This window comes from Trichosurus vulpecula, chromosome 2, assembly GCF_011100635.1.
Source record: "Trichosurus vulpecula isolate mTriVul1 chromosome 2, mTriVul1.pri, whole genome shotgun sequence".
NCBI classification, from domain to species: domain Eukaryota; kingdom Metazoa; phylum Chordata; class Mammalia; order Diprotodontia; family Phalangeridae; genus Trichosurus; species Trichosurus vulpecula.
Window position 1 is genome coordinate 38500182 of NC_050574.1, and position 14583 is coordinate 38514764.

At 48.3% G+C, this 14583-nt stretch overlaps 1 protein-coding gene across 1 annotated transcript in view; it reads right to left on the bottom strand.

Annotated features, from left to right (window-relative positions):
• ARHGAP35 (Rho GTPase activating protein 35) overlaps window positions 1–14583 on the bottom strand; it is a 160580-nt gene that overhangs the window by 7947 nt on the left and 138050 nt on the right. Inside the window, exons 5-6 of the mRNA XM_036746981.1 lie at window positions 11011–11142; window positions 5976–6081 (exon numbers count right to left, since the gene is read on the bottom strand). Of these exons, the coding sequence (XP_036602876.1) occupies window positions 5976–6081; window positions 11011–11142 (238 nt within the window). The remainder of the gene's footprint in view (window positions 1–5975; window positions 6082–11010; window positions 11143–14583) is intronic.

Below are 14583 nucleotides of genomic sequence, written 5' to 3' on the forward strand. Positions count from 1 at the left end.
TCAAAGTGTGCAAAGAGCTTGGCAAATACCAGCTCATCTGATCCACATAACAGCCTCCAGACGTGGAAGGTGCTGTCATCCCCTTTGTACAGATGAGAAAACTAAGGCAGACAGAGGTCAAGAGGCTGGGCTTGAGCCTGGGTCATCTTGACTCCCGGTCCAGGGCTCTGTCCACGGCTAATCTAAAGAAGTCAGCATCTCCAAAAGCGCCTGTCTTTATGGACTAAGGCTGGAAATACAAGAATGACAGTAAGCAGGCCAGTGTTGGGATGTACTCACAAAGACTAACTGGAATAGGTCTGCCTAAAATCTTTCAAACCTAACTAAACTGAGGAGCAAGAGGAAGGGGCACTTGTAATCCACACCAAGCTAGCCACCAAGAGGGTGGTCACATGTAGGAAGAATCTGTCTATACACAGACCAATGAGACCCTAATGTAAAGAAGGCTGGGATGCTCAGTGGGGCAGGACTCACACTGACTCAAGAAATAATCTCTGCATCAGGAGAGCATACGGAGCCCATGGGCAGACAGAAAAAAATCCAAGAGGAGCACGAGGAAAGAAGGAAGTCTGGCACAGGGTAGGCACAGCTAACAATTTTTTGACTTGGCCTGGTGGTCATTTGATCCTTCAAGAGGAATGGGGTAATTGGTACTTTGGACCTGATTCTCATTAACTAGAAGGAATGGGCTGCTGAAGCAAAAATGATGGGTAGGGGGAGGATGGACAAAGAGATGAAAGCTGATCAGAGACTGAGTTGTACCCTAAATTTTAGAAATGAGATTTCAAAGGAATAAGTCATAATCTTGGATGTGGCCTTCTGACTGAGTCCAAGTTTTACAGAACAAATCCTTTCATTAACTGTGAAGTTTGGAGTCAGTCAAAGGGCTGCACTTGAAGACCTAGAGGGCCATGTGTGGCCTCGAGGCCACAGGTTCCCCGCCCTTGGAATAAAAGAAAGGACAGGTAGGATTTCATGACCTAAAATACCAGGGAAGGGGGGGAGGAGCTAAGATGGCGGCTGGTAAGCAGGGACTAGAGTGAGCTCCGTACCGAGTCCCTCCAAAAACCTATAAAAAATGGCTCTGAACCAATTCTAGAACGGCAGAACCCACAAAACAGCAGAGGGAAGCAGGGCTCCAGCCCAGGACAGCCTGGATGGTCTCTGGGTGAGGTCTATCCCACACAGAGCTGGGAGCTGGGAACGGAGTGGAGCAGAGCCCAGCCTGAGTGGCGTGGACCAACCAGACCAGGAGCTGGGCGGAGGGGGCCCTAGCGCCCTGAATCAGTGAGCTTCGGCAGTTACCAGACTTCTCAACCCACAAACACCAAAGACTGTGGAGAAGGTTAGTGGGAAAAGCTGCAGGAGTGGAAGGAGCTCAAAGTTCAGCTTCCAGCCCTGGGGGCAGGGGAGGTGGGGCAGCTACAGCTGCTGCTGCTTCTGGCCCCAGGCCCACCTGGTGGGAGGAATTAAGTGGCGGATCAGAGCAGGAGTGCACAGCCTGCTGAAGATCTAAGCCCAGTCCGGGTTGGGGGTTCTTGGGGAAGGAGCAGTGCTGGTGTGGCAGAGCTGGCACCTCCCCTCCAAACGTGGAACATAGAACTCTCTAGTCTACAAGCAGTCATACCCCACTGAAAAACTCAAGGGTCAAGTTAGTTGGCTGGGAATAGGGCCAGGCAGCAAAAACGCACCCAGATTCAGTCTCAGACTTTGCATTCCTTCTTTGCTGACAAAGAAGACCAAAACATACAGCCTAAAGAAGTCAACAAAGTACAAGAGCCTACATCAAAAGCCTCCAAGAAAAACATGAACTGGTCCCAGGCCATGGAAGAGCTCAAAAAGGATTTGGAAAAGCAAGTTAGAGAAGTAGAGGAAAAATTGGGAAGAGAAATGAGAAGGATGTGAGAAAACCATGAAAAACAAGTCAATGACTTGCTAAAGGAGACCCAAAAAAATACTGAAAAATACACTGAAGAAAACAACACCTTAAAAAACAGACTAACTCAAATGGCAAAAGAGCTCCAAAAAGCCAATGAGGAGAAGAATGCCTTGAAAGGCAGAATTAGCCAAATGGAAAAGGAGATCCAAAAGACCACTGAAGAAAATACTACTTTAAAAATTAGATTGGAGCAAATGGAAGCTAGTGACTTGATGAGAAATCAAGATATTATAAAACAGAACCAAAGGAATGAAAAAATGGAAGACAATGTGAAATATCTCATTGGAAAAACCACTGACCTGGAAAACAGATCCAGGAGAGATAATTTAAAAATTATTGGACTACCTGAAAACCATGATCAAAAAAAGAGCCTAGACATCATCTTTCAAGAAATTATCAAGAACTGCCCTGATATTCTAGAGCCACAGGGTAAAATAGAAATTGAAAGAATCCACAGATCGCCTTCTTAAATAGATCCCAAAAAGAAATCTCCTAGGAATATTGTCACCAAATTCCAGAGCTCCCAGATCAAGGAGAAAATACTGCAAGCATCCAGAAAGAAACAATTTGAGTATTGTGGAAACCCAATCAGAATAACCCAAGATCTGGCAGCCTCTACATTAAGAGATCGATGGGCTTGGAATACGATATTCCGGAGGTCAATGGAGCTAGGATTAAAACCTAGAATCACCTACCCAGCAAAACTGAGTATCATGCCCCAAGGCAAAATATGGATTTTCAATAAAATAGAGGACTTTCAAGCTTTCTCAGTGAAAAGACCAGAACTGAATAGAAAATCTGACTTTCAAACACAAGAATCAAGAGAAGCATGAAAATGTAATCAAGAGAAAGAACAAGAAAAAGAAATTGCAAGGGACTTACTAAAGGTGAACTGTTTTGTTTGTTGACATTCCTACATGGAAAGATGACATGTATGATTCATGAGACCTCAGTATTAGGGTAGCTGAAGGGAATATGCATATGTGTATATATATATATATATATATATATATATATATGTTTATGTGTATATATAAGTGAATATGTATGTATGTATATATCTATGTGTATGTATATATATACATATATGTGTGTGTGTGTGTGTGTGTGTGTGTGTATATATATATATATATGTATGTATAAAGAGAGAGAGAGAGAGAGAGAGAGCGCAGACACAGGGTGAGTTGAAGATGAAGGGATGATATCTAAAAGAAATAAAACCAAATTAAGGGATGAGAGAGGAACATACTGAGAGAGGGAGATAAGGAGAGATAGAATGGGGTGGATTATCTCGCATAAAGGTGGCAAGAGGAAGCAGTTCTGTGGGAGGAGGGGAGAGGGAGGGTAAGGGGGGAATGAGTGAACCTTGCTCTCATCAGATTTGGCCTAAGGAGGGAATACCATACATACCCAATTAGGAATCTTACCCCACAGGAAAGAAGAGGGAAGAAGATAAAAGAAAGGGGAGGATGATGGAGGGGAGGGCTGATGGGGGTGGAGGTAGTCAAAAACAAACACTTTTGAAAGGGAACAGGTCAAGGGAGAAAATTCAATAAAGGGGGATGGGTTGGGAAGGAGCAAAATATAGTTAGTCTTTCACAATGTGAGTATTGTGTAAGGGTTATACATAATGATACACATGTGGCTTATGTTGAATTGCTTGACTTCTTAGGGAGGGTGGGTGGGAAGGGAAGAGGGGAGAGAATTTGGAACTCAAAGTTTTAAAAACAGATGTTCAAAAACAAAAAAAAAAGTTTTTTCATGCAATTAGAAAATAAGATACACAGGCAATGGGGTGTAGAAATTTATCTTGCCCTACAAGAAAGGAAGGGAAAAGGGGATGGGAGGGGAGTGGGGTGACAGAGGGGAGGGCTGACTGGGGAACAGAGCAACCAGAATATACGCCATCTTGGAGTGGGGGGGAGGGCAGAAATGGGGAGCAAATTTGTAATTCAAACTCTTGTGAAAATCAATGCTGAAAACTAAATATGTTAAATAAATAAATTTAAAAAAAAGAAACGAGAAAAAAAAATAAAATCTTGATATGAAAATGTAAAAAACAAACAAACAAACAAAAAAAATACCAGGGAAGTCGACCAAGGGGGAATGGAAAGCTCTCACAACAAGATTCCAAAGACAGTGGAATTCTTAAGAGGGGGAGCTCACTGACCGACTTCCAGGTGCTTGGGATGAGGCCCATACAAAAAGAAGGTCCTGGAAGTCCTTTGAAACCCAGGGAGACTGAACCAGGGGCCACTGTCTGTGGTCTTCAAAGATTATGGAGTATGGGAGAAAGACTAGGAGGACAAAGGCTGTCTCAATAACAGACGGGAATCAGCAAAGTAGAGGTGACTGAAGTTGACTTCCAAGTCCTTGAGATCCTCTAGAATGTTCTAGAAAAGGGCTGTAGAGTGACCATCTAGAAAAGGGAGCAGAGGTCACTCCAAGCTGGCGCCACTTCATCGAGCACAGGCCACACTAGGTCAGAGTGACACTGGGGATCTAATCTGAGGAAAGCACTTGACAAAATCTCTCCTGGGAGCCTTTGGACAAGGTGACAGTAAGCGTAACTTAGGGGGTCAGTACTTGTTGACTGGTTGGACCAAAGAGGACTCCTTGATGGTTCTAATGTCCTGCTTGGCTCTTTTCTGTTTAATATTCTCAATGACCTGGATGACAATAGATGATATGGTTATTAAGTATGCATGACACAAAACCAGGAGGGACCGGCCAGGATCTCCAAGCCACTTGACAGGCACACTGTCAGGTCAAATTGAGGGTGATGAAATCTAACAGATACAAATGCAAAGTCTTCTACTTGGATTAAAAAAAAAATCAAACTTTATAGGAAGCTGGTGGTGTGAACCATGACTAGATAGGTGTTTGAAAAGATCTGGAGGTCTGAGTGGACTACAAGCTCAGGGAGGCAGCAGAGAGTGATTCAGCCACAGGTGCACAGGATCTCTGGCTGTACTGAGACAGCAAGTGTCCAGGCCAGGTACCATTAAAGTGCTGCTGTATTGTGCCCTGGTGAGACCGGTTCATTCTTTGACTGTTTCAGGAGGTTATAGATAAGCTGCTGAGCATCTCTAGAGGTCAGCCGAGAGAACGGCTGAGGTCCTTGAAAGGATGCCGTATGAGGAATGGTTGGAAAGACTGAGCACATTACACAGGTCTGGCTTCAAGGATTTGAAGGCTGGTCCCTGGAAGAGAGCTCAGACTCACCCTGCTTAGCCCTTGAGCCCTGGAGAAGCCATCCAAGCTGACCACAGGGGCACAGAAAGGCCAGTGGCGTGGGGAGGCATCTTCAAGCCACCTCTGAATGTGGATTAGGGAAAGGATTCCTCATCAGAAGAGGGTCCCTTCTGACTCTGAGACTGGTGACAGTCCACCTTGTCCCTACACTGGAATCTCCTCCACAACCATTTTCAAACCTTCAGGCAAGGGGGAATCCACACATGCTACTGAGGGCGAGCCTGTAACCTACCTGCACTTTGTGGACAGTGGAATTCTGTCCACTCAAGTTTGCAGGCCAGGAACGACATCTATCAGAAGCCAGCTGGGCCAGGAAAGCCTGACCATGGGCAAGCCCCATTCTGAATCACGGAGGGAGGCAAATTTCTCAACATTGGGGCAAAGTCAGCTCTTGACCACTGAGATACAGAGCATACCCTCACCCCCAGCCTGGGATTAGAATTCTTCTTCTCATAATCCCCAATTGCCTAGGAGCCAGCCAGCATCACATAACAGAAAGCGTATTGGCCTCAGGGGTCAGGAACCCCAGGACTGTGTCCTGTTCTCTGTGACCAAGGGGAGACACTTCACTTTTGTGCCTCAGTATTCTCTTCCATAAAATCTGGGAAATGACATTTCCAACACCTGCCTCACAGGGCAGCATTCTGTGTAATCAGAAAACCCCTCCATTCCAAGGTCTTCAGCAGCTCCTGTCTGAAATATTTTCAACAACTGTAGAAATAAAGCTTTGTACAAAACATGCTGAGTGGGAAGAACTAGAGGAAGACCACCACCAACATACTTGTTCAGGTGAGAGATGACATATTTGAAGACTTCATGGTTTTCCTTAGGGAATTTCTTTAGCACCTCCTTCAGAGCGTGTAACTTCTGTTCCCGGTCATTGATTTCTGCCAAAGCAAAAGGAACCAAGATGAAGAAACGGTATTGATGGCAGAGGCCTGCAAATCCCTGCTCTGCACTAAGATATGGGGCTTGTGTAAACATGAGGGCAGTTAACAGATGTGTAATGTAGCTTTGCTAGACTGTTTCAGAAACAATGTCAGATGCTGTTTTTTTTCTCTCATATAGGCAAGCAGAAACTCCCCCTCCAAATGCCACCCAACTCATCATGGGATGGATACAAGGGGATAGTTTCACTCCTGCCTGTGCCTGAGAGCACCGTGAAAGCCAGCACTGTCTGCTGCTGGGGCTTGCCGACCACGGCTGTTCAATAATGAACAATTTAGGAGTCTTATTACAAAGAAAAGCCTTCTTTCATCATCACACTGCCCTTGGAGACATGCATCCCAAGGCAGAGATTGCACTGTCTTTGGGACTAGATGAGGAAATTCTAGCCTACATATTACGGATCCTGGATGACTCTGAGAGAAACATGGAGCAGACACAAAGCTCCCTGGTAGTGTGGTTGATAACTACAAATGAATTCCCAGAGAGTACATTAAAAAGTCTGGCCCCTTTTGTTCACTCTCCTGGAGTATGGCTCCAGGGGTAAAAGAGAGCTACATAGGCTAAGGAAGGACAGTGGGACTGGGTTTGTTCAGACAACCCCTGGCACTTCTCAAACATCTAGCCTTATGATCATTTTGTATTTCATCTAGCTTCTATTTTCTATCCATTTAGATTTTGGCTTTTTGGGTAATTTAATTATTTTTTAATAAGGGAAGAAGAGTTAACTAAGCAGTATGGTATGTTAACAAGCACTTAGGTGGGAGCCAGAGCCCTTGGGTTTCCATCTTAATTCTGCCAATGGTTTGCTGTGTGACTTTAGGCAAGACACATTTGGGGCTCAATTTGCTCATACTAAAAGTGAGGCAGGTGGACTAGCTATTACGTTCCATCGACAAATCTATTTTTCTACCATCACTTTCATCTCTGAGGTCCCTTCCATCACCCAGATTCGCTGGTATAAGGCCCCATCCAGCTCTGACATGCTAACCCTTTATGGTCTAAAAATTGATAACGTAAAGATCCTTTCCAGATCTGGTGCTGATTTAAAGTCATCTTTTCAGTTCTAAAAATTGGCTCTTATTCCCACACTCAGCAAACATCCATGAAAAGCATGCTGTGTTATCACAAACATTTTATGTTCTCCCAGCCTGACTCGAAATCTAGGCTCCCAAGCTCCTTTGGATACTGGACAGGGTGTACATCGGAAGGGGAGAGAGAGCTGCCTGGACACCGACTGAAGACAAGAGACTCTCAGAGATTGGGGGGGCCCCAAGACGTCAGCTCAGATATGACCAAGAAGCCTTTCTACACCTTCCTGGTGGTATGAGCAGTCACCTACTCAAGGGAAAAAGAATTCATTAGCTCCTGCCCTTTCCTGCCCAATCTTTTCAGCTGGGGAAGTTGTCTCCACTTTCCTTCCCTGTCCTGGCGCCCCGCTCTGGACACTAGGGCCCAAGCTCTGGCTATGCTGCTTCTAAGCCATGCATTCAGTCAAACAACTAACCTTTCTGAACCTCAGTGTTCTCCTCTGTGAAATGAGGGGTTGTGGGAAAAATTAAGAGTTGTTCATTTAGAGGAGACGCTGCTTGGTGCAAAGCTGGGATCTGAGCGCTTCTTAAGTGCTCACTCTACGCCAGGCATGAGAATCCAGGGGCAGGATACCCTGGGAGCCAAGGAGTGATCTGGGAAATATGTTCGGGGTGAGGATATTGAGGGGATGAGGACCACAAGTGGGGAACTGTGGGAATTCAGGGAACCCCACTGCCTCCACCCTGTGAGTCCATCCCAGAGCTGGCTCAGGGCCCTTTCTAGTCAATGATGGCTCTAGTCCAATTTCTGTTCTGTGAGAAAACTTTATTCAACTGTGGGAATTCCCTGCGTGGCCGGAAAGCTGGACCCCCTCTTCCTGCAGCTCAGAGACCCTTAAACTAAGGACCAGAAACCTGGTCAGAGCCAAAGATTGATGCAAGCAGCTGTCTCACAATTGTATATCTCAAGCAACCCTTATGTCTTATCTGAAAACTGGTCCCATGCTGGTTAGTCAGTTATTGTTTCCATGTTCCTCTGATTGTTTACAGACACTTGGGGGCAGTGGGACACTTCATTTTCTGAATTCAGGGAACTGTACCTATTTTCCCTCTTCCCCTGCAAAATACCTAATTTTTTCTCTGATCAGAAATCAGATTACCTAATTTTGTATCCAGGTTAATGCTTTTCTTCTAATTAACTGGTCTTATTTAGTTGTTTTTAATGTATAAAAGTCTGTCTCCCCCTATATTTGGGGACCAGCCCTAGGCTGAGGAAGGGCCCTCGTCCTGGTTTCTTAGGCAACTGGCATGTATTACTTAATAAATCAAAATGCTCGGAAGCTCAAATCTTTGCTTCCTCAGTCATTTCATCTTTAACCCACCATGGGGATGAAGTTTCTCTGGGGGGAGTGTGAGTGTTGGCAGAGGAGGCTAGGAAGGCCAGACCGGGCTCAGCAGACAGCCCAGAATGCCTCCCAAGGCACCAGAGGAATGCTGCACGTACAGTCACCTGTAGCTGTCTCCACAGCAGATTTAGGGCTTCCTGAAGGTGGGGGCGGCACTTTCTGCCCTTCTTGGTATCCCCTTAGCCTGGCATGTAGTCAGTGCTACAGAAATGTTTGTGGCTTAACATCTGAGCAGAATATAATGAACTAAGAAAGTTCAAAATCTATGCCTTAATAACAGTGAATCACTAACTGCCTTTCTCTCTCAATGACAAAGAGACAATAGGATATAATGGAAAGAACCCTGGCCATGGAGCCTGCGAAATGGGTTCAAATCCTGGTTTCCAAAGTCACCAGCTCTGGAAGCCTTGCTGAGACAGGTGAGCCCCCTCCATGAGGTCCTGTCTCCTCTTCTAAAAAGGGAACCTCCCCACAAGGTTATTCTGAAGATAGCGCCTTGTAAAAAGCTAAGAAATCCCAGCTGTGAACTTTCAGTATTCCTCTTTCTGTGGCCTTCACTTTTAAATGGCTTCAGTCCAAATAGATGGTGAAGTTGTTTTGGAAAACGTGAGGCCCACGTGTATGGCTTCAAGCTTCCTTAATGGAATAATGGTGCAGCCTTGGCAGACACGAGCTCAGTGCAGGTCTATGTGGAAGCGTTGGACTGAGGTAAACACAGCTGTGTTTAGGGGACAGAAGCACTCAAAGGAATGGCAGCACCTTGAATTAAGAACCTGCTCTTGCTCCAACCCTTCCTCCATCTCACTCTCTCTGGTGGACTCTTGGTCCTCAGTTGTCCAAACATCTCCATTAATTCCCCTACCCTTTAACCTCACTGATGTCCAGAAAAGTTAATTAAGGCTCTTGCTTGAAGCCTCACTTAGCCCCAGAAGACCTGAATCTGAATCTGAATCCCGGCTGTTCACATGTATCCGGCTGGCATTGGGAAAGCCTCCCTCCCATTGTGGGTCTCAGTTTCCTCATCTGCACAACAGGGGATGGGGCTGGAAGAGCCCCAAGGCTCTCTGTTCTGTTTTGACTCTAACTGACACACCCCAGGCAGGGACGGACTGGTGCAGTAGTATGAGTCCCAACCACTGAGCATTTAAGGAAGTGGCTGCTAAAAGGGGGGCAAGGTGAAGTGACTCTCCCTGCCGCCCCACCCCTCCATCCCTCCAGTCCCACAGGCAGGCTGCCCACCTCCAGTTCCTTCTAGTATGCCAGACTGGCTTCCTCTGAGACAGAGACGATCAGAGAGGGAAGGGACTTTGGTGTCACGTAGGAGGTTGGTGTGATGGTGGGCAGAGGGCTGGGAGTTGGGCAGACCTTAGCGGCTATGGCCCTAGTCAAGTTGCCCAGCCTCACACGGGCTCAGCTTCCTCTCAGGCGAGGGCCCTCTCCAAGGTCACAGTGAACGCAGCCTCCCTGGCTTCATCTTTCATTCATGCTGTGACCTTGGGGAGTGCTGTGCACCTGCTGGGAAATCCTGTGAGGATTCCCACGCCTGGTTTAGGTCTGGTGACCAGGCTACACCCTGCTTGGTGCCCCACCCTGGGTAAGTGAGGGAGTGAAGCCTGACAATGCCTCCAGCCTCTGCAGTCTGACGGTTTGAGCACAAAGTCCACCTTCCGTCATTCCCAGCTGTCTCAAGGTTAAGAGGGTGAGCTTGGACACAGCGGGGAATTAGGAGAAGGTGGGGAGAGCCGAGTGTGGGAGCCACTAGGAGCAGGCTTGGCTAATGTTAGTTTAATACAAATAAGCACTTTTCTTGGTCTCCTGACAAAGTGATGGGGGGTGTGGTGTGGGGGATGTGGGTAAGAATTTCCCAGAATGGGCAAGTAGGGATGGCTGGTTAACAACCTCAGTGGCAGAAACTTCCCTGTTTATGAGGATGGAGACCAGGAGGACCCACCAGAGATTCACCAAACCTAACAAATGTTGGGCGATGGTCCCTGCTGTGGACTCCCTGGCCCTGTTCCAACTGCAGCGAAGCCTTAGCACTCATCGATTGGCCGTGAGACAGCAGCCCTGGAGCACAGGCCTCTGGTCAGAGGAGGGACATGAAAGTCAAAGTGAGAGTCTCCTGACTCACAGTCCCACAGCATCTGATCCAGTAATACAGGAGAAGCTTTCTGACCTGTGAGGAATGGCCTTGTCCTTCTGTGAAGGATATGAAGAACAGGACCCTGCAGAGGGGAGGCAGGCCCCACCAGGAGGCCACACTATGGAGAACACCAGGGGTGACTCTGTGCCAGGCTTAGGGCAGCATGCTGAGCATTTGGGAAACAAAAAACATCTTGGGAAGAGCAACTGCCAAGTCCCCACCTCTCCTAGGAGGTGACAAGATTCACACTGCACAGAACCCAGGCCAGGTCCAGCCCTCCCCTGCACTCACTGTGGGCCTCCACCAGGTCGTTCTGCATGCTGTAGGGCACCAGGGGGTCTGGCAGCTCAGAAAAGAAGCTCTTCATGGCACCTGCCACAGTATTCACGGTGAAGTCCTTTTCAGCCAGGTCCAGGTTGTGGTCTGCAAAGAAACAGAAGGATCAACTCAACAGATGTAAAAACACCAGCCTTGTAGCGAGTTGTTAGGACAAAGGAGAAAGGACACAGCTCGAGAGCGATGGGACAGACTCGACGGTCACCAAGGAGAGTCCCCTCTAGACTATGAGAACACAGGCAAGGTCTGAGCTGCCCCACAGAGCAACCCATCAATCCATACACAAGCACGGACTGAGATGCCTGCTCTGTCAGACGCAGGGCAAGGATGAAAAGCGTCTACTTGGGAGGAGCTTCCATTCCAAAGAGTGAAAACAAGGACACAGCAGAGAACAAAAGCCAGGAAGCAGCAGGTGCCTCCCCCAGCCCTGGGCCCCCACCCTGGCGCCTGCTGCCAGCACTCAGGGACAAGCACCACCAGCCCCGAGGCCCAGGAGAAACCCCTGTGCAGATGTGAGCTGGCCCAAGTCCTAGGCACCACCAAGAGGACTAACATGAGGAACATGGCATGTCCTCCACGACAACGATGTGAGTGAAGAGGCCTGCCACCGTGCCCGTGTGATGTGAAGCAGATGTCTCCTCTGTCTTTGCCAGCAGAATGTGAGCTCTCCGAGGGCAGGCCCTGTCATCCCAGGACTTGGCACAGTGCTTCCTGAATGTTCACGTATTAAATCAGAGGCAGTTTGGCGGGGAGGGCACCAGCAACTGGGAGGCTTGGAGGAAAGGTGCATTCCAGGCATTGGGGACCCTCAGAGATGGGAGAAGGCATGTAGGAGGCCAAGAAAGAGGGCAGCTTTCTGGATGACAGATCCCTGGATCCTGCTAAAACTCCAACCCAGATCTTTTGATCCAAGGCCCCAAGGTCAATACAAGTGAGCACCTTCCATCTTGACTTGTGTCAGTGGGTCAGTGACTCAGAAAGAAGGTAGTCAATTAACTAGTGTGAACCCCCCCACCAAGGCTCATAGCCTACATCCTACACACAGGCTACAAGTCATCCCATTTTTGTGTCAAGTTTGCCTTCAAGGCTTCTTCTGGGGGTGGAGGGAAAAACCACAGTGTGATCTGTCCCACCCAGCAGTTGTTCATACCTCACCTCCCATCAAAGGAGAACCCAACTCTCCCACCTAGTTAAGGAGGATCCCAACCATCTTGTCTGCCTTGGGACCACACGGGGTCCCAGAAAATCAGGGAGAGAAGAGACCTTGCAGCTGAGTCCAAGAGATGAAGAAGCAGGCTCAGCAAAGGAAGGTACTGGAAGCAGGAGCTAATGGAGCATGGAGGGGAGAGAAGACTGAAGGAAGGCAGCCAGGTGTGCTGGGTCTGGGAGGAGCACCGTGACCAGCAGGGCAAGGACAGCCCCTGCCATGAAACTCAACTCAGTGTTTATGAAGGGTGAGGCACTGCCCTAGTGGTTCGGATGGATGCCAAGGGCTTACCTGAGACAGAGAGAGAACCGAGCATACTCAGGAGGAGGAGGAGGAGGAGGAGCAGGAGCAGGAGGACGAGGAGGAGGAAGAGGAGGACAATGTTCCCAACCACAGGAGAGGACACACATGCCAAATTGTGAGGACTCACATCTCAGACAGGAGAGAGAGATGGCTCGAGGGGATGCAGCATGGGGGCAGCCAGCTTAGGAAGGCTGGCTCTCAGTGCCCCTGTGGTCCCCTCAGGGCCTGTGTACTCTGGCCTCCCCTCCTTGGGCTCCTGTTTTCTTCTCAGACACAGCTCAAACACCAACTTCGGCATGAAGGCCTTCCTGTTTTTCTCAAGTGTTCGTGTCCTCTTCCAACAACTCTGTGCTCCTTTGTATGTCTTCTTCCCTTGCTCTGTCTACACTCACGTGTGGTGTTTTCACCCCCATTGCCAGAGAAGCTCCTCACAAGCAAGGACTGTCTCACTGTCTGTACTTGCATCCCCAGAGCCTGGCACCATGCTGGCACACGGCCAGTCAGGCAACAACAAACATTTATTCATCACTATGGGCCAGGCACTGGACTAAACACTGGGGATACAAAGAAAGGCAAACAAACTACCAAACAACAATGATGACAAACACCAAAAACAAGTTTCTACCGTCTAGGAGATGACACGTGAGTGCCTGTGTCTGCCCAAGTTATAAAGAGCATTACTGGAAGCTCATGTGAAAGGGAAGGCATGGGGGTGGGAGCGGGGGTGACGGATGGCCTCTTGCAGAAGGTGGGATTTAAGTTAAGTTTTGAAGGAAGCTAGGAGGAAGAACAAAGTCAGGATCTGGGTGTCATGTGGGAGGAATAGTGAGAGGGTCAGTGAAGCAAGATGGGGAATAAGATGTAAGAAGACTGGAAGGTAGGAGGGACCAGCTTGTGAAGGGCTTTTAAAGCCAAACAAGGGAAGTGTACTGAGTAGGGAGTGACGTGATCAGACCCAAGCATTAAGAAAATCACAGCGGTGGCTGACAGAGGAGGGACTCAGGGCTGGCTGACCCACTGGCAGCTGTTGCGATGGTGCAGGCCTACAAGGGGGGGAAGGGGGCTGGCTAGGGAAGTCAGAGGAGAGGAGGGGCATCATCGTGAGATGTTGGGAAGACAGAAAAACAAAACTTGATGAGATCGGATATGTGGGGTGACCCTGAGGTGGTAAGGCTGGCGGACTGGAAGGAGGGAACAGGGAAGTTGGGGAGAGGGGAGGACTGGGGGGAGCAGGTTGAGTTGGAGAGGTCCTAAAGGTCCTGAGTAATGTCAGTCTGCAGCTCAGGAGAGACTGGGGTGGATGTTTAGATCTGAGAATCCCCTACGTAGAAATGACATCTGAACCTGATGAGATCACCCAGTGAGATAGGACAGAGGGAGAAGAGAGGAGCATTCAGGGAAGGACCTTTGGGGATGCCCCCAGTTAGTGGGTACAACCTGAATAAAGATCCAGCCAAAGAGCCAAAAGGACAGGTAGGAAGAAAGCCATCAGAGAGCGGTGTCACCAAGACCTGGAAAGATGAGAATGTCTATGCAGGAGAAGAGAGTGATCAGCAGCATCCGCGTCTTCAGAGAGGTCAGGAAGAATCCTCCCTAACTTTGTGGAGGGCAGTTTCAGTGAAAAGCCAAATTGCAAAGGGTTCAGAATCAAGAGACAGTAGAGAAGTGGGGACCCCTGCACTGCCACACAGGGTGGATGTCTCTGGGTGTGCATGGTGCTGATGGCTTGTTCACAGGGCTCCCTCTGTAAAACCAGGCCCTGCTGGGGGCTTTAAGGCCCAGAGACTGGAGCAGGGGGTGCTCCTTGGCTTGCCTTGTCTGTTATCTTCAAAGGAACTTCCTCTTGCAGTATGGCTAAGACGGACTCAATGCTTCTGATACTCTTGGTCATGTTAATTTGATGTGGGCCAGGCCAAAACTTCTGGACAGCCCTGGAGACCCCAAACTGGAGGAGATCCCGACCCTCTGTAAGATTTCAGTCCAATCACTACAGATTTTCAAAGTTCACATAGTGAACA